The following is a 21511-nucleotide window of genomic DNA, read 5'->3' as shown; positions in this document are numbered from 1 at the left end:
GAGGACTCTTGTGTATGCAGTATAAGGAGGAAAAAGGGAAAAGGACAAAGTAAAAGATACCGAACTGTGTGTGCAATAAAGGGCTTCACGGTGAATGCTTCCATAAGCATGTGTGCATCAGCTGTTGAGAGCATGAGTGCAATCATAAAATATTTATATCTCTTGCAAAAATTAATTGCTCATCATGAAAAAGCAAAACTTGAGACAAAACTAAATTTAATCATTAAAGCATACTATTTTGTTGCATGGAAATAATATTTTTTCAATGATATTACAAAATAAACAAGTTTACTTTTTTAATATGTTGTAATTAATTTATTTTTTCCTTTCTAAAAATTAAAGTCAGCCCCTGTATTTCTTCCATGATTTTAAGCCCGAGATATATCTTCAGCATCGGGTAAAAAACTAGATGCATTAAATAAAATTATGAACTAGAAATAATTCAAATTGCAGAATCTTGCAAACTTCATAATAATAGCCTTGTCAGTCTTTGCACATCCCACCCGAAATGGGCTAGTGGTAAACAGTTAACTTTGTAAGAAGTAAATTGTTACTTATTCAATTCATGAGTAATAAATTTCATGCCTAGGTAGGTAAAATCAAAAACATTGAAAATGGCCAAAACATCAATTAGAGCACTGCAAATTTTTTTCAAACATTGGAACTTGAAGGAGTCTATCTATCATATGTAATTTCAATGTGAATTCAATTATTAATGCTATGTTTAAAAATAAGTAACAGCTACACTGTATAATTGAAAACCAATAGTATTAAAACTAAAACCACACAAATGTATCTCTTATATGTACTCATATGTATTTCTTAGCAATACTAACTCACCACCTTTCAGTTCATAGCATTGCAAAAATGCTTAACTACACAAATGATTTATTATTCTACAGAATATGTGAATAAAAAGACAAACAGTATAAGCAACCCAAAGGTTGGTTTGGTAGGTGATGGCAGAGTTCAGCCATTACTATGCCTGATGGCATGTGAAATGCAAACATCAGGGAAAGGGTGCCAGTTCCTTTCCTGGTGCCAGCTAGTTTCCCAGGAAGATCTGGTACCCAAATAAATCACATAGCTTCGGTAGAGCTGTGAGTGCCCAGAGAGGTGTGCCTGGGAACCTGGGCCCTTCCATCAGTAGCCCAACACTCAATCCCGTAACTACCTCATCCCCACAATATACGAGGTCTGTTCAAAAAGTATCGTGACTTGTTTTTTTTTCCAAAAATTATTTATTTATTCATGAATATCTATTTTGTCCCCTACAAAGCAATTCCCATCATATATTATACACCTGTGCCAACATTTTTTCAAATCCTCGAAGCACTTCAAAAAATCATTTTTTGTGGTCTTGTCCAGCCCCTCTGTTGATGCTGTCTTTATCTCATCAATCATAGCGTAGCGTCGTCCTTTCATGGGCCTATTCAGTTTTGGGAACAAGAAAAAGTCACTGGGGCCAGATCTGGGGAATACAGTGGCTGCGGCATCATAAGTGTGTTGTTTATAGCCAAAAATTTGCGCACTAGTAATGATGTGTGAGCAGGGGCGTTGTCATGGTGCAAAAGCCAATTTGTGTTCTTCCACTAATCCGGGAATTTGTGGTGGATTGCTTCGCACAAATTGCGCATAGCGTGCAGGTAATATTTCTTTATTTACCGTTCTACCCTGTGCCAAGAACTCATGATGCTCCACGCTCCTGCATTCGAAGAAAACTGTAAGCAAAACTTTCACATTCAACCGAACCGTTTTCGGTATTGGCTCATGCTGCAGCTTCCATTAGGATGATTGAGCTTTAGTTCCCACATCATAACCATAAACCAATGATTCGTCACCCCCTCTGGAGGAAATTTGGGTCATCGAGGGCAGAGTCCAACACCTCATTAGCAATATTTTCATAGCATTGCTGTTTTTGGTCGAAATTGAGCAATTATGGTACAAATTTTGCGGCGACCCATGTCATGCCAAAATCATTGGTAAAAATGTGAGTGGCAATATGTTTAGGTCCTCAGCAACTTCTCTAAAAGTGATTCGACAATTGGCCAATACTATTTTCTTCACTTCATCAATGTTTTCGTCTGTTGTTGACGTGCTCGGGCATCTGGCACGCTCTTCATCGTTCACATCTTCTCGGCCCTCTGAGAACATTTTGTACCACCGAAAAAGCTTCTCCATATGCCACAGTCAATATTCGGAATGCATGCACGCACTTAATTTTGTTTTTCACACAAAATTCGATACAGATTCTTTGATCCATTTTTTGGAACAGGCAAAAATCAAAGACATGCCAAAACACATCCAAGCAAAACAGCTGTCAGCAATTAACTGAACATTCAAAATGGCCAAACTTTATGGCATAAGTGAAAGACATGATAACCAACATAACACAACAAAAAAATCAAAAATCAATTATACGTAACCCATGGAAATTCAAAATTCGCGATACTTTTGAACAGACCTCTCGTATGAATAACAAGATAAATTCAAAACTTATTCTTATATACTTACATTCTGCATTTGATTGATGAAATATGCTTAAAGCAATTATATACTTGGCTTTTGTGAATAATGGTGAATAACATAGTCACTTCGTGCAATTGCCAACTGAGACCAAAAAATTACTTGAAATAATTATATGAAGTGAGATTTTCCAGGTTCTTGGTCTTGGAATAACTTCAGGGCACATACAAAATAATGAACAAAGAGAAAACATTCTATTATATTGTCCACAAAATGATGTACAATAAATTTACAACTTTGCATCCTGAATGATGAGGTAGCAAATATTAAAATTTCTGTTAAATTACATAACCAAATAAAATATTCAACAATAATATTGATAAATCTCACACACAATCTTCACGTTAAAAAGTAACTAAACACTGGCTTTGTGCACGCAATTTGTGCCAAACACATAACATTATTTTTTCCAACTGCTCCATAGCCCACAAATTATTTTATTTGGCCTAAATGCAAGACTAGTAAAAAATAAAGTCTCAAGTGCTCAGTACTATGAGAGACTATATAGCTATAGTAATCTCACACCATCATTAGTCTTTTGAACTCTTCCAATTTAATTTTCCTAACTGGAATGAAGGCATTCCCAAGCAGTATGATAAAGCACCAACGTACAAATTATTTTAGGCAATGAAAAATCCCTCCCTGTAAGGCTTTTCATCCAAAATATTTATGCCTCGTTCCTTATAATTGTTAAAAACCACTTGAAATGGCAGAAAAAAGAGTAGGTATTAAATTCCAAATATGAGTACTCATGCTGAAAAATTTTGTTAATTATAATTATCACAGGGCTACTCACTTATTATTTGCATCCATGAAACAGTCCACGATATGATATGCCCTTTGATTTAACATATCATGATAAAAAAATTTTCAAAAAACCATAACAATGAAAGATCACAGGCCAAATTTTCTCTTCAATTAGTAGCAGTATAAGGCAATTGTGAGGCACCTAAAAAAATATGGTAGTTTGGCAAGTGTTATACTGAAAACCAAACATGGATTATAGCGTTAAATAAAATAATTATCATTTATAAAAAATGGTACTGCAAAAATAATAGAAGAAATCTATATAAATCTATACACACATCTTAATAAAGGCATTTCAATCATCTGACTTGAACTACATGCCATATGGCACAACAGAAGAACCCAATGATAAATTTTTTATCTGGTGTCACCATAAACATTACATCACATTCCAGCAATATCTCCAGAGCATTCTCATGATTTTTATTTTTAAATCACCTGGCTATAAAATTAATCCATGCGTGGGTTTGCCATCCCCAACCATCACAGAAAGCACCGTTGAAGTTTCCCCCACTGAATCCTTGAAGGGTGGAAGCACAGCTGGTTAAAAAAAAATGGAAAACTCCCAAAGACAACTTCCGATTCATGACACTGAGAGATTCAATTATAACAGCCTGTCTCTCATGCTAGGGCAGATGCTGGAAGAGAGCTATGCTTTGGTTTTGTGCGGTTGAGAAAAACCTTGATGCCACCACCAAAGTCTGCACTAACAAGAACATATCCACCACCCCCTCCCACTGTCCCAGGCTGCCTTTCCCCAGCTACGCCATCTTCCTCTGGTGCACTCACTCGTTCCTCATCTATTTGGCGAATAATACTCTCAGGATTTGGTGCAAACACAGCACAGGTGACGACTGCATTGTGAGCTAAAAGGTAAGATAAATACATCATTCACCCACCAGTTATATCTTTACTGCCTGACAATTAATAGCAATATAATAGTTCCCAAAATTATATGATTTTATATATATTTATTCCCCAAGTAACTGTAAGAAGCAAAGAAAACTTTGCCAGAAAAAATTTAGATAAAAGAAAAAGATAACTCAGAAAATGCAATCCAACAGGGATGGATGGATTTTTTTAATTAATTCTTTTTGCTACCAATACACTAACATCAGTAGCTCAAGCACACTCTAGGTAACAGGAAAAGCAAGGAGAGAATTAGTGGCCAACTCCCTACTTAATAATCTTGATAAATTTGATGACTATTTGAAACCCAATAAAAACACCTACTTGAAATGTTATACCATTATAAGTAAATTATAAACTAGTTGAGGGTTGTTTCAGTTCTACGGGTCCAGGCTTCTTTGTTTCGTAAGACTAAAACTAGAAATGGAATCAAAATGACAAGGATTTCTCTCCAAAAAACATTATGGGCAAGTATTTTCTTGAAACAATTTGTTATACATTTCAAATGCATCGGAAACTTATTTTCATCTATATTACTTGACTTCACATAACAGCAGGGCTATAAACATGTTGTTAACTCGTAGGAGTTATATAACCATTTTATACACAATAATAGGAAATAATCGCTCTACAGTACAAATGCGTCCATAAATTTTGTACCACCATCTTTTAGCTTTGAAATTAAACAAATCATTAAAATTGAATGTTACTCTTTGTGACAGAATGGTACTCCTTGTAACCCTATGCATACCTCCTCCTAATGCAGTGATATTTCATAGCGGCTACCTCTTCACTCACAAGAACTAGTGGACCCAAGAATTATACCCAGATTAACGAAAACAGCAGTGGAACCAGAAGAAGTGAAATCAACCCATCAAAATTAGAAACCAAGACTAATGTGATTCTTACCCTTGATACCTTCCCAGAAATCATTTCTATCTCTTCGCACTGATGAAAATTTGGCATATTCATGATGAGTCTTCCATACATATATACACTGGTTTTCTGACCCACTCACAATATATTTCCCATCGTGACTGTAAAGGAATCATATTTACAATTTAAGTTAGCATTAAAAACATATACGCAATTTCCATTTTCAAGCAGAAGCATGACATTACAATATTATTTCCCATCATGTGTGGATTTCCAGTTTTGTACATTTGTCATTTCACATCATATATAACTCCAATCATGAAGATACGAATTTAAGTAAATTATTAAAAGAAATACATGGTCAGTGGCACAGGACCCTCTCCAGAAAATCTAGCTCAACAGAGAAAATTGAACCAAGAGATGTTGCATTACTCTCAGAGGGAGGATAATATAACAAGTAAATCATGTGCATGCATGTAAAATAATTATATCATAAAATGTCATGTTTAGAATCCATCATTGTAGGCATAAACTATCACTAAACTTCCAATACCGATATGACAAACCACCTATATTTTTAGTTGAATAACAGATTAAAATTTTGCGTTTGGGATTAAAATAGGATACAGGGACTATAATTAATGATACAATGGCATTTTACTGTAGTACCCAAAAATGCTACATTAAAAAAATAGGTAGCTTTTCCCTGGACTACAAATTATTCAAACAAAAGTTAATTGAGAATGGCCATTACAAAAAAACATGTCCCATTTATTAATGCCAAATTATTTAATATTAGATTTGTTTGTAGAAACTCCTGTTTATCAAACCTATAGAAACCAAGAATATATTTAGAGCACAAAAAGATTTCATTTAAATTTTATGCTTTGAGATCCCTAAATTCCTTTCCTATTTCCTTTTAAAATTCATACCCAAGTCTTTTTAAAGGTGGAATTTGGAGAGGCAAGCTGCTTTACCTCCTCTCCCCAATAGTTCCTGCACCACTGAACATTTGTTACCATTAAACCGTACCAACACCCTCACATATTTCCACGTGGTAAAAACATGCTATTCCTACTATATCGAATATCATTAAATTGGCCAGAAAAGCAATAAAACACATTCAATCACATGCTTTTAAAGACCTAATCCAAAGGATACTTACCTAAAGCTGGCTTTAATTTGGCTACTGACATTTACATAACCCTTGTATTTGCAAGAAAGATTCAAGTCTCTGAGGTCATACAGACGAATTCGGCTATCATTGGAAGTAACTAAAATCTGAAATTAGAAGTAAATCTATTAGTTGTATACACATTGTTGCACACAAAATATAAACACACAAAGTTAAACAACTACACTCAACATATAGCAAAGAGATGGCAATGTCTTCACTATTTTCTAAAAGGAAAACTAATTCACATCCAACCTTATCTTCTCCTGGCATTGGCTCTATTCCACTGATCTTCCGTCCTTTGGAATTTTTCCCCCTAGTCGAACGAACATGAATTTGAGTGTGATACCTCAGCTGTTCCGTGGTATAGAAAATGCAACGTCCATCATAAGAACCAACCACAGCAAATTTACCATTCTGAAAACAAAATAAAACAAATAAACAATGTACAGTAAACTCTGGATTATCTGTGCTAATCGCTGTGTCACCAAAGCACAGATAATCAAAAAACATGGATAAACAAAATACATAGAAAACATTCATCATATTAATGGATTCAAGCATAAATGAAAGAGACTAACTTAACATCACCACCACACACGTTAGCACCTGATGATGTTTCCTTACGACTAAACCATGTTAATGAAAAATAAAAATTCTAGTGGAATCTGCCAAGTTAGTCTCCCTTCATTTATGCCTAGTATGAAAGACATCCACCAAATAATGCTGAGACAGTGTCTTATAAATGGAATCCATTTACATGAATTACAACAGTTAAAAAAAAAGTTAATGCGATGAGGAAACAAATGAACTCTCCTTTGTCGTCACTAGTGATTAATTCAAGTTTTATTAGCAATGGATATTGCAATTTTGCCAGTTTTTCTGACATTTTTATAAGAAAGGGATTATAGTTCCACAAGAACACAGAACTTTCATCAAGCGAATAGCAGGATATATTGTCAGAAAACTAAACCAATCACAAAGCTAGGAAGTAAAAAGATTGGCAAAGGATGATTATTGACGAAGGATTGCTGATAAGGACTCATATTCGTTATACGATACTAATTAAAATAATGCAGTGAAGATAGTTAACATTTGTGGCACAGTAAGATTATATACTTGCTTGCCTTAAAGGAGAATATGGAATCCTCAGGGCTAATAAATGCGAGGGTAAAGATAATGGGAAAGTACAGATAGCAAAAAAATGTTCAAATCAAAAAGTTAAATAATATTGACAAGTTTTCATTTTGCGATCAAAACTAAGAAATATGAGGTATTTTAAATTCATTTTTTTTTTAATTATATCACAGTTACTAAGCATTAAAATATCTTTGTGATTGTAATTTTATTACAATTTAGAGACACTGGGAAGAGAGAATTGCAAGGATAATTTGGAAAATGGAGAATTGAATTATGGATAAATGAGGGTTTACAGTAATATACAAAACATAAATAAGTCAAGACAATCAGCAACTGATTTCAACTATAAAAATATGTGGCCTTATCACTAACAAAAAAATCTAATCGATTCTAATCAAACAAACTAATCTCAATTGTACTTTGTTAAGAAAGGTAAACTGTTTACGGCTATTGGAGTTTTTCATTTATTCAATACTACTAGCCGTAAGAGCTCAATTCTACCAATAATGAATTGAGTTAAGCCTTTGTAATTTACAATTTTCTCAAGAAAAGTACCCATGGAGAAGAAAATCATATACAGCGATGTTTTAGCTAGAAGTCATCAACTTCGCTTAGTTGAAAATATGTAAATCAAGGGCTTACTCTAAGATTGTAGCAGAAATACTTGTCTATTGAGATTTGGTAGTCCATGGGAGTATTAAGGGGATGGATTTGGAAGTCCAGGGGTAGGGGACTACTGACTGGAGGGCCTGAGTTCAATTCCCTGGTATGCTTCTGGACAGTCAGCTTGACCTGAGCTGAGTGATTTTTCAGGCATCAGAAATTCCTGGAAAACTATTTACAGCACTTGCCTTCCTACCTTGGTGTATTCTTAGCTGTTGCCATTGGTTTTAGTATTGGGTGAATTCTATCCTTACCTCCAACTGACCTGCAGGTCATAAACTGAGTTAATAGTTTGTGTGTCTACATGTGTTATCTGAAAAGTTTGTGACCTCAACATGAAGATGGCGGCACTCTTCAACATAAGTTTGGGAATGTGTTTTCCCGTGCCTTGAAAAGTACTCACCATAATTTCATCCATTTTGGACAATCAGTTGTGGTTTGACAATTGTTTGAGTGAGTTCCTGTGAGGGTTTTTGTTAAAATGGAAAAAATTGAGTGTTGAACCATAATTAAATATTTACTTTTGAAAGGCTATACACCTATGAAAATCGAAGGCAATTGATGCAGTGCATGGGGACTCTGCAGCATCATTTACGAATGTGAAATTTTGAGCAGCTGAATTTAAAGGTGGACATCTAATAATGGTGAGTGATTCTTCTATAAATCATTTTGAACGGAGCTGAGAACCACAATGTATTTATCATTTATTTTATATTTCACTATTGCTAATGCCTATTTTTTAATTATTACTAATACCATACCTGACAAAAATTTGCCGCAGTAATGAGTTTCGTTTGACCCTCTACTTCATTCCACACTGCTACCTTTTTATCAGGAATGTTCCACAACCGCAATTTACCATCTAATGATCCACTTAGGAAATACCGATCATCCTAAAATAACAATCAAAAGAAGAAGATATTAAAATCAAGTAAACCTGAGTGAATATGTGAAAACAACTACATATTCCAGTAAAATGAGTAAGAGTTAGTTTTGCCAACTTTTAATTGAGAGCAAGACATAAGAGAGGTATTATAATAGGCATTATTACACTGCTATGAATGATACAAAAATAACTCTTTCCAAAAATTTAACAAAATTGTTTGTGTAAATTCAATAAGTATAACATTGATACTTAAGCTTTAAGATCACTGGTAATTAATTATTATTATTATTAAAAATATATATGTGCTGATAGACACTGTCAGGTGGCACACAAGTCCCAAATAATCGCAAAAGATAATACATAAAACCAGACTTCAAAACACAAATCTCTTTAACAAATCAAGTGAATCCCCATCCCATTTACAACCATTAATCAGCAAGAAAAAAAAGATAAATTAAAAAAAAAATTAAGCTATTACATATAATACAATACACCACACATCAATCAATTTATTACATATATGCCTTACATCTATTCTTCAAAGTATACACTCTGTTAGGAAAGGGCTCGAATATTTTTGCAGGTAAGGTGTTCCAATCAACAATTGTTCTATTCAGAAAAGAAAATTTTTTTTTAATTGTTGTCTGTGCCCGGCATTTTACCTTAAATTTGTGATCATTTCTGCCTATAAAATTTGGGTTCCCCGCCTCTTTCCTAAGATCTGCCCAAGCTTTCATGATTAATGATTATGATTATGATCATTGCTACATTTCCAAACCAAGAAACTAAGAGGGTGCATGGTTCTGCAACTAGAAACCATGAATTGGATAAAGAGTTCACAAATTAAAATGAAAAAAAATACAAGGGCCCAGAAAATGAAAAATATAAGAAACTTCAATTTTGATATTTCTTATTGCTGGTTCATCAAAAGATTACCATGAACTAGAGCAATTACTATAGAATGAACTACAAGTGCAACATTATACATATAATCTTTTTGAGATTTATCTTCATGATATAAGGAATTTGTCAATGCTTACCCGAGGATGAAATACAATTGCTGTCACAAAATCAATATGTTGAAAACAGCAAAGGCACTCTTTCCTTGATATGTGCCACAAGCGGACTGTCTTGTCCATAGATGAAGACAAAATGAAGTAATTCTGAAAAAAAAATTTCATTTAATTACCATTTGATTTGTTTTTAACTGCTATTTATATTCATTTTATTATCCTTTGACAAAATAAAAAAATCTAATTTAACCCACCTATAGTGGGTTGTGGTAGTTCAGGGGTAGAGCGTTGGACTATTCATCGAAGGGCCCAGGTTCGATACCCATGCAAGCCCCTTTGGGCACCCTTATCTCCACCCAAGCTGCGTGATTTTTCGGGCACCAGATCTTACTGGGAAACCATAACCGGCACAGGGAAAGGAACTGGCCCCCCTACCCTGATGTGTGAATTTCACACGCTGTTGGGCTTAGTACTGGGTGAACTCTACCATCACCTACCAAACCAGCCTTCGGATACATTACTGTGTTTTTAACCCCTATAATCAAGCAACCATTACATATCTGCATAACCATTTACTCATAAAGGAGAACATTTTGCTCCACAAGAGCCAATGGCTAAGGTGCTACTAAGAATAACATGACTCCCAGTAACTTGTGGGTCAAATGACCTTTCAATTGTAACACAAAGCCAAGACTTAAACCTTAATACATAAGAATTAAAATAAAAAACACTTATAGAGTGAAACCTTACACATCTTGGGTAAAATACATTTGATTTCAATAAGACAGATTGCATTACTTTACAAAATGCCAGCTTTGATACTAGGATTAGATAAGGCTAAAACCAATCTGTCTCTAATATTTCTTCAATTTACAATTATGAATGACAAAACTTGAAGAAACATTTCAAAATAAACAGAAAAATACTCTCCTATTATCTTACGCTTAAAGGGTAGCACCAAGTTAGCAGGTGACAGGTTTGGGTGAAGCCTATCACTGATGTTACGGTTAACTCCCAGATCAAAGAAATATGTACCCTTCAAGGCACACACACCTAATAGTTATTGAGAAAACATTCATTCATATTCCAAAGAATAGAATTTTTTACAAATCGTTAGTATTGTGGTGCAGCAGTAACATTCTTGGCCACTAACCTTATGGCTTCACACATGACAATTTTTAATTCATCAGCAATTTATATGCAACTCGTTGATTTGGTTACAAAGTTGTACTAGAAAGAATTATGTGTTGTTTTGATATCTCATATAGATGGTGGACATTTTTGCACATGGAAGAACTATAATGCTTTTCATCAAATTCTGTGTACATCAATTTCAAGCATTAAACTTCACTAGGGTAATAACTGCCAAGGTACCAAGGAAAATACTGGGAAAATTTTCTATTTGGAATACCTCATAAAAAAACTCCTCCTAATAGCTAGCTATATATACCTGTAAATTTGATCTGAGAAAGATATGAAACTTCATAATTTCTATTTGGTTGTAGTGGTTTTGCGATCTAGTTCTCATTTTGTGAAATTCATACTTTTGAAGGAAGGAGAAAATATGAAAACTTATGAAAATCATTCTAATGGTGATGATCATTAACCTTCAATTGCAATAATTTGAACTTGCAAGTGCATTGGAGTTTCCACAGTTTAACGACCATAAAAAAAATTCACTGGTTGCTCAGTAATTTCTTAAAAAAATCCAAGGATTGCTGCTCATAGCATCAGAAAAGGTTTGCTTTTAGCGAGTCACATCTCTCACTAGACTGCTCTAAAGGTTCAGCTACAGTGGAACCTCTCACAACAACATAATTTGTTCATCTTTCTCATAACACAAAACACTGGTTATGTGAAAAAATTTCCTAAATAAATTAATGTAAACTACGGTAATGCATTCCATAATGAAAATAATATGAATTGCTTTGAGCTTAAAGGAGATTAATATAAAAATTTACATGATAAAATAAAAAAGTCTACTCAAAATAATGTTTTTTATTGTTTAAAATAATGCTAGATTATTAGAATTCACTTAACTACTTTTCAGAAATGATATGCAATTCAGACTTAAATATGCACTTCATGCATAATGCAAAGTACATAATATTTATATATTCATATGAAAATTAAGCAGAGTTGGTAATACTCAATATGCTAATGGACTTGGGAGATATTAGAATTGAAAAAATTAAACTTTTTAACTTGAAATTGAAGAAATTAATAGTTTCTCAAATTGAATTGAATCTTGACACCTTATAGATGCCTAGTTTTAACAAGCTGCTACCTTATGCCTACGTTAGTGCTATTTGCTGCAATCTATAAGGACCTGAAATATTATTATTGGCAGTCTACCCTTTTACAGTTAAATTTTGAATGGACTTCTACAAAACATACCAACATATCTTAACCTAACCTGACAAGATGAAACCTGACAACCTGAACTAAAATATATACTTCTGCAATCATGAGTACATTCTACTTCCCTTCATTCCTTTGAACATGCCTATTCTTTTCCTCACCTTACCATGCCTAACTTTCTCCCCTTTATCACAGTTTTACACCACCAATAAAAATGCTCTGCATTCATCTTTCCTGCTTCTCTCTGCCAATCTCTCCTCATTTTTCATTAATACTCATTTCCTCTCCACGCCTAGTACTACTTTGTTTTCCTTTCTGTTCACTTCCCCATTTCCATCTTCCTTCACACACACATCTCAAAACCCTTCAGCCTATGCCCATCATCTTGCTCCAATAACCAGGTTTTTTCACTAAACAAGATCATGCACCTTATCAAAATTTTAACAAGACTTTTCTTAACATCCTTACTCAACGTCCCTCCTCCTCATGAAGACTTCTAGGTATAATGCAATTCTTCCCCTTACATCCTCACTATACAATTTTTCATTATAGTTTCACCTCTACACAATTCCTTGAGCAAAAGAAATCATACATTGGGGGTGCAGCTCATTTCCCTGGGCTATCTGCAGTTTCTCAAGATCTGGCACCCAAAAACTCACACAATTGCTGTAAGATTGAGTACCTGGTGGCCAGAGTACCCCAGATTTGAACCAGATCCCTGTAGCCAGTAGCTGAATTCTTATTTTATGGCTAATACCCACCTTACATATCTCCACCCAAAGGCATTTTGATCAAACTTGATTATAACAACGCAAGTTCTTTTAGCCAAGAGATTCAGCTCAGGAGCATGGCATGACAACAATCCTTATTTCAAATTATTAACTCAAATGTTTGATCTAATTCACAACAATTCTTGCATAACAATGGAATTTCTAATAAAAATCAGATGAAGATAAAGATCAAAAGATGTAGCAAAACATTCCAAGGCCAATTTTGTAGCAGGCACTTCTTTTAACACCCAAAATTCTTCACATAGTGCATTTTAAAAGAAGCCCATTACATTCCTAATGCAATTTGCAATTTACAATTAAATTTCAATAACCTTACCTTAGACCATGACACATCAAGTAAATCGGAAGTGTGTCCGGCATATGTACAAAATGGCCGATTGACAAAGGGCCCACTTCCAGCATCTGATGGTGGGGAATACTGTTGCTCTTCTGAGGATGATTGCTGAGAAACCAATGATTCTTGTGAAGGTGTAGGAGAAACCTGTTCAATAATAATACACCATTAAGAGTTTGATAACTGTTTCAGCATAAATGAAATATAATGCTACTGCAGATGGCAACATAGATACCACCAATTTTCTAAATATAGGCTTTTCAGTGTAAAAATCATTTGCCTTGACTAGAATTTGAATCTGGCTCTCTTGAACTCAGACCTTTCTATGCATACAATGCCACAAATATTCATTGCCAAACTCCTCGGTAGCTGAAGCACTCAACCAGATGTTGAAAGATCCAGGTTCAAATCCTGTTCAAGGTGAATAATTTTTACACTGCCAAATTTTTGGCACAAATTAGAGGCTAACTCATGTAACTGCTGGAGCACATTGCACAGTTCTTTGAATCAACTTTCAACCCGCTCAAACTGAGCCACTATGATTCAATGTTTCCTATCTATACGAGGGTTTAAGAATTATTTCTTATGAGCCATTACATTTCACCACTCAGATGAAACATTAAATAAGTCAATACTTCAAATTGACCAAAATATATGGGATTGTTAGTACTATTTTCAGTTTTGGCAGTTTCATCCCAAGATTACCCCCAATTTCATAATATCTGAGCCGTTACACCTACTGTTTACCCTGCCAACCTATCAAAATTTTGTCCATTACAAAAAGATTATTTTCTAAATACATTCACTAAGGATAGCATTATTATACAAAAATAAATATGTTGGTCTCGGATCAAAATAAATATAAAGTAAGTCATGCAATAATTTGGAATCATAAAGCTTATGATCAATTATCTTTTCTGCCTCTCACACTGATCAGAAAATGTACGAGGTCAACACAAAGTTGTAAACCTGGGCCAAAGTCATGTCAGCAAGCCCAATACTAAGACTTGAATATATGGATAGTGTGTTGAGTATAAATAACTCTTAAACACACCAAAATGGCACCCTTGGCTTTTCAAAAAGCTCTCTCTTAGGAAGAGCATTCACAATTTGATCAAATTTGCATTGTCACAGGGAGAGCTGGTGCATTGAAACGATAAGCTGAAAATCGATTTCAAAACTCTCAAAAAAATACCATTCATTTTTTTGCATAATGCTAATTTTACAGGAGTCAAACTTCAACGCACCATCACTCTCCAGTATACAAGCAGATATTTATTGCTACTGAGATGCAGCTCGGGTATCAACTTGGGTTGTGCATATTACTTTAACTGAAACTGATACATAAATAAAGAAAAATGATTTAGGAAAAAAAAAAGAAAATTATGAAATGTAAGAATAATGAATATATTCACATGAGACAAAAATTCTACCCAGTTACTCAATTCCAATAAAGGCTCAATTAAAAATGGCATTTCCATACCTTCTCAGCATTGTATTTGGTTCTCATATCTTGAAAATAAGGCCAAGCACTTCTCAGCACCCATATCCTCAACACTCTGTCTTGGCCCGCACTAGCCAGCAATCGTCCGCACCAAGAAAATTTCATACACCATATAGCAGAGCCACTTGCTCCGCCACCAGGTGGTGCAGTGCCCCCATTGGCCGACTGGCTCCAAAGCTCTTGGATTCGCTGAACGCCATCCCACTCATATGGACCTTTGTGACTACTTGATGCCTTGGCCTGCAATTCAAAGATGTATAAAATGCTCTGAAAAGGTAAAAGCTTTCCATATCACTTGTCCCTCAACTAGGAATTTCAACCAAAAATCAATTCATACGGGAAAGAGGTTTAAAAATTGAGTGATACCCAAATAGGCAATCAACAAAAAGCAGAGAAGATTCAGATTGAAAATATCAAGGTGATAATACAAGCAACTTTTGTAAAGTTAGGACTTCTGGTAACAAAACATTTTTTCTTCAAAAATACATTTATACACTAACTTTATAAATTGAAGGTTCCTTCATTTATTAATTAACAGTCATCTACAGCGATTTGCTTACCATAAATTACTTAGTAATGAATGAATCTTATAGAATGAGAAATTTCTCTATCATTTCAGAATTTCAAAATGAATACTTTCTATTTGACATAATGATCTGATTTGATCTAATGATTTCTTTCTATGATCACCAATTTCAAGTATCTGGAAAAATATGATAATACTGAAGTTTTTTTTTGTTACAACAACATAAAACTGGATTATAATCCGCAAAATAGCATCAATAAAGCCTACTTTGTGAGATTTCAATTATTTTAAAGTACCATTCAGCAACAATCACCTTTGGTTGGTCTATAACAGCTTGCTGACCACTCCCAAGACGATCAGCAGGGTCATCATGTCTTCTGCACGAGCCTTCCCTTTGCATTCCTTCCTGACCAGAACTGGGACGTGGCAGAGACCTTGTCAATCCTGATTCATGGGCTCCTGTTCGAGACTGAGCTATAGATCGTGCTTTATCAACTGTCCTCCTGACGGTAGAACCCAAAAGACGCTTCAACTGTTGGTGAGAACGTGCCAGAACTTTCCTGAAAGCCATGGGAAAAATTTATTAGGAATCAGCTAAAATGTCCATTGATGCATTTGTCTACACAGGGTGTGGCGCTTATCTCCGAACTAATTTCAATTTGAATTTCCCGCCATATCGTAGTTCCACTGGAGGTTGTGATTGGAGTTCTTGAAAGGTATAGGCTTCTAGTAAACAGTAATAACCTCAAAATGGCCGAGATGTTACCTACAAGTGTGGAGTACAATCGAACAGCCACTATTTTCAAAAGTGTTCACGCTGGGCGTTCGCCCAGTGAAATAGTTTGATTCTTTGGGTACCCCAGATCAAATGCTTACGACATTGTGGCTCATTGTAATGCTTTGGAGAAGTCTGGGGAAGATTTCGCTAACCCGGTGAGGAAACCTCATTCATGGAAACACTCAGGTGCTGATTTCAGAGGAAATTTGCAATGTTTTATGAATTTGCAAATTTTGAAGAATGTCTTGAAACCGTGGATGGTAACTGTAGCCTCAGGGAGACAATATGTCTTTCAACTGGATGGTACACCAGCTCATACGAGTCATTAAGTCCAAAATTGGCTCTCAGATAACATTCATATGTTCTGGTCAAAGGAGTTCTGCCCCCCGAATAGCCTGGACTTGAACCCCCTCGACTAATATGTTGGCAGGGTAATCGAAAGAGTTACCAGTTAGATGAGGCACCCTAATGCCGCATCTCTACGGACCACTATCGTAGCAGTATTCACAAATAAGGACAGCACTGTTTTAGAGAGTACATGCAATCAATTCAGGACAAGATTGGAGGCGGTCATTGAAGCTGAAGGGGGTTACATGGAGTAATGTTACTCTGGACAAATACCACTACTTCATTTGTCCCGGAATTAACTGCCTAAATTTAAAAGTAAATGATTTGAGGTATTTAAAATTATTCCAAAAATTAGGGTGCATGAAAAAAGGGGGCCGTTCTTTCTGTTTGAACTTAGTTGAAAGTGATATTTCTGCTACAGGTTTTTATCCTCCTACTGCTCACATCCTCATGGCATTAATTTCAACTAACTCAAACAAGATTGGCACATACTATTAAGGATAGGTACATAGGGTATGTTCAATTCAATCCAGCAGGTAAATATAAATGCATACGAATTATGGCCAACTTTTGATGAGAGCACCAATTACAAAAATGAGAATCTTCCTCTAGCATGTAAATATGGCCCCTTAATAAATACATATGATCTTCTTAAACTTTCAGCTGATCCATAGAAACAAAACCTAAGGATCCCTGCATGCACCTCACAACTTCTGGGTACAACTAACTCTTTGTTAGCCAACTAACTACATGGAACAAATTCAAAATGGGAAATTCCTTCAAAATAAAAATAAACAATTAACATTACCTTGACCTTAGATCAACTCTTGCAAGCTTTTGCTCTGATATGCTTAGGTTTTTTAGAATAATATTTTTAATATTATCCTAAAAAGAGGAATAAATTGTACAACATAATTTATGTCAACATTCTCATGATAGCTACGTCCAGACTCATTGGGCATTAAGGAGCACAGATTTTGGTGCCTAACTAAATGTTGGGCGCCTAAAGAGAAGGCAGCTTGAGTTTGGATGACCGACACAGTAGTACTGCCATCTATGAAGCTAAGAATAAGGAATAAAAAGATGATGTTTGAATGTAAATATTTAGATATTTGAGATAGCTAGTGGAAATATTTACGTGTAGTTGCCAAACCGAGCAATGGTTTTTGAATGATTCTGAGTTCTTATTGCAATTCATTCAGCAATCTTCCAATCCATTTCTTTGTTATAATTTAGTAACCTGGGTGATTTTAGGTACTAGTTTCGTACTCTTTTTCTCTCACTGGATTATATTTAGTCTATATATAATCCATTTTTTCATATTTTGCTTTAATTATTAAGTCAGATACTATTGCATTTCATTAATTAAAAACTTTTTATCTTATTAAATGGTACTTTACTTCAGAGTAATTTTTCAGTCATTAATCTTTGTCAGTAATTGTTTTAAGATATGCTTTGTGTCGTGTGTAGTTCATTTATATTTATGGATACTTTTCCTTCTTAATGTATCATATTTTTAAGTTACCCTTAGTATCAATTCTAAATTTATTCTACAAAGAGTCTTTGTCAGCATTTTTTTCATTTTTGTTGGTTTTATTACTTTGTGGGCTTACGTATTGAAACAGTTACTCCTTTTGCAAAGGTTTTGCGAACGACCTATGATTTATCAGATTGATGCAGAAAGCTAGATTTTTACAAATAACATTACTAAATACTTACACTCTCCAAACACAACACTATGCTTGAAGATTATTTTCTGTAGTTTTTTTTCCAAAATAAAATTTAACATGCACACAAACGAGGCATGGATACCTCCACGATGACAAAGATGATGTTTTTAGCTATGAAATGAAGCAACAAACAAAGAAATTTGTTCATACCTTTACATTTCAAATTTCTGTATCCAATAACTTAATAGTAGTATTAGTATTTCAGGGAGGTGACCGACAGCTGAGGTCATTTGCACCATTAGGGATAGATAGGAAAAAATTAAGAGAGGAGAGAAACCCAGCGCCGGCATTAGCCTACTCTTTACGAAAGACGTCAAGGGGTCTGCAGCTTAAAGTCCCATGCGAAGGACAGCGTACTCGCTCAAAGTGCCCTCCTAAAAGCACCTCAAGTAGGGATCGAGATACCACTGAAAAATATTCAACACCACCTGGATTTGAACCCGGGTTCTCTGGGTGGGAAGACAGTACGATAGCCACGACACTACATCGATCCCCTCCAATAACTTAATAAAATAAAGTTATTACAAGAATTAAACTACATTCATGCGGCAGACATCAAATTTTTCTTGCCCAAGGAAAGCTCCGCCTTCTCCCACCTCATGTTAATAAAGCCTTCATTTTTCCAAGTAAAATTGTACTTTCTCGATGAAATAACCCAAGTTATTGTGACCAACATAAGTAGTTCACTCCTGCCATGGTGATTATTCTTCCACTAGTTGTCTCGCTTCTAGCACTTGGAATTCTGGGGTTACAATATGGCAGATTTAGGATACATTTCATGTTTCCTAAATCAGGGGCTCATAATAAGGTGCCTAAATTTGCACCCTCTCGCTGCCTAATGAGTTTGGACACCCTTCAAGATTGCATCTACCCTAAAACGGATGATTTAGGCACCTAAATAATGAGTCTGGACACAGCTGATGTAGGTCTGAGTGCACCATGAGCTCCATCCTCACCAAATGGTTCTTCCTTCAATTTGATGACTAAGGAGTTCCATAATTAACAATAATTAAAGAATATTTTGCAATTTGCTAGCATTGTCTAAACAAAGTATGCCGAGTGTGCAGATGTTACATATAGCTAAATTAAGAGTGTGCATATCTTCCAAATGGGTAAATATAATATGCTACTTTAAGTAGATGCTAAACACTGGCAGATTAAAAACAATTTACTGGATTGGTCCCCAAGGTTTAATAGCATTTAATTAAAAGCTGTCACCCTCATTGAGTAACTGTAGTCATTTTTGAGAAACCATGCAACAAATATTTTTAAACTGAAGTATCCTTACCCACGCTTCCGACCTGAAGATTCACCATGCTCATCATCAACAGATCGCTCACTTCTTGCATCTATTGCTGCAGCAAGACCATCATGAGACATTATGGATGCATCTATCGACCCCACAGAAGAGGGTGCAATGGATGAGGCAGAAGGAGATGGAGGTCTCAAACTACATGTGTCTATGGACCCTGTTGCCACACTTTCTTCATCTGAGTCCCTCTCTCTCTCAAGACTCGAGTTGCTGAAAGGAAATATGTTATACAAAAAATATAATAACATTAAATGCTTTTGCAAACACTCTTTTTATAAGCTTGAAGAAAACAACTGAACAAATGATTGACAGATGCAGGGAAAAATCATGAGTTCCATCTATAATTCATGATGAAAATTTCACTGCATGCTTTCCCATGGATAAAAATATTTCAGGACATACTTGTTCTGCAAAGAGCAAAAAATAGGAAAGGGTGTGCAAGCAGATGTGTAATCATTGTATACCAGTAATGGACACATATATTAGATCCTCGATTGTAAAAAAGCCATTTGGTATGTAATAATGGTGATAAGAGCACATTCATGTTGCCATAATAATATATCAGTTGTTTAACGTTCACTTGATACAAAAATGGAACAAGGGGAACATTACTAACATGCGTCATTCACCTAATATGTTCATGGAGTTACCTCCCCATTCTAAATGTTGCAAGGGGTGGCCCCAAACAACCAGCTTTAGAAAACCAATGGTTTAGACCTCTAAATTAATGTAATACAGAAATTATATTTTAACCATTATTTACTAGAGTCAACTTTATGGCATTTTATTGGTTCCAGAAAAATATTCCAAAGAAAAAATCCCATAAGATAAACAAAAGAAAGATGGTAACATACAAAAATCAAATGTGTAATTTCACAGAAATGAGAAGTGGAAAAGAAAAATCTTTTGGAAAAAAGTTCCGACTCTGATTATGGAGTTGATTCGCAAGAATAAGGTAAATGACAACTGAATAGATACAGCTGGGCAACAGCAATGCAAAACAGGAATATGTCAGCAATATGAATGTACCAATTGGAAAACTATTACTATAATAAAAAGTATGGTCTTCAATTTTTTTAGAAAAAGAAATAAATTTTAATTTTTGATAATTTATACATCATTTTAAAGCTTGAACATCCCTTGATTTTCCCACATAATGCCCATTTCAGTCGATGTATTTTTGTAGGGGATAGGGAAGTTTTTGTACACCCATTTCATACCAACTTCGTGCTACGTCATTGAAAAAGTGTTATCTTTGCGAAGCGCAAATTTATTTCAACTTAACAAACAAGTGGTAATCACTGGGTGCCAAGTCCAGACTATAGAGTTGGGGGGTGGGTGATATTGTCCCATTCAAAATGTTGCAGGAGAGCAATGGTTTGATAGTGATGAGCATTGTCAAAGGCTTACATTCTTGCTCAATATTCCACTTATACAGTTCTGAATTGCCCGACTAAGTTGTTCATCTCCCAATGCCTGTCAGCATTATTGTGGTCCCAGGATACATGAAGAAAACCAACAATAACCTGTTTCAATCCCAAAACACAGTTACCATGATGTTGCTGGCAGAAGGTGTTTGTTTGAATTTTTGCACCCAGGGCAAAGAGGGATGCTGCCACTCAATTGATTGCTGTTTGGTCTTAGGCATGAAGTGGAACGCAGAGGTTTTGTCACCCGAAACAAGACACATTGAAGAGGTTAGAACTGAGGTAAAATGCTTCCTTAACAACATGGATGGGAGCTGGTATGACAAAGCCATACAAAAAATCCCCCAGCACAAAAGTGCATCGATTAAAATGGCATTTACGTAAAAAATAGAGGAATGTTCGAGTT

At 35.1% G+C, this 21511-nt stretch overlaps 1 protein-coding gene across 3 annotated transcripts in view; it reads right to left on the bottom strand.

The window, feature by feature from the left end:
* Window positions 1–2706: 2706 nt before the first annotated feature.
* Window positions 2707–21511, bottom strand: part of LOC139696329 (uncharacterized) — a 64757-nt gene continuing 45952 nt past the window's right edge. For all 3 annotated transcript variants that reach the window (XM_071595047.1, XM_071595049.1, XM_071595048.1), the window contains 10 exons: window positions 19655–19888; window positions 15824–16070; window positions 14964–15224; window positions 13463–13627; window positions 10022–10144; window positions 8857–8988; window positions 6548–6709; window positions 6284–6399; window positions 5152–5279; window positions 2707–4199 (listed from right to left, as the gene is read on the bottom strand). In XM_071595047.1, coding sequence (XP_071451148.1) covers window positions 3955–4199; window positions 5152–5279; window positions 6284–6399; window positions 6548–6709; window positions 8857–8988; window positions 10022–10144; window positions 13463–13627; window positions 14964–15224; window positions 15824–16070; window positions 19655–19888 — 1813 coding nt within the window. In that variant the 3' untranslated portion in view covers window positions 2707–3954. The remainder of the gene's footprint in view (window positions 4200–5151; window positions 5280–6283; window positions 6400–6547; window positions 6710–8856; window positions 8989–10021; window positions 10145–13462; window positions 13628–14963; window positions 15225–15823; window positions 16071–19654; window positions 19889–21511) is intronic.

The sequence above is a fragment of the Hetaerina americana genome, unplaced genomic scaffold, assembly GCF_022747635.1.
Source record: "Hetaerina americana unplaced genomic scaffold, ioHetAmer1.1.p SCAF_7, whole genome shotgun sequence".
NCBI classification, from domain to species: Eukaryota; Metazoa; Arthropoda; class Insecta; order Odonata; family Calopterygidae; genus Hetaerina; species Hetaerina americana.
This window is presented reverse-complemented; position numbering and strand designations above follow the sequence as displayed.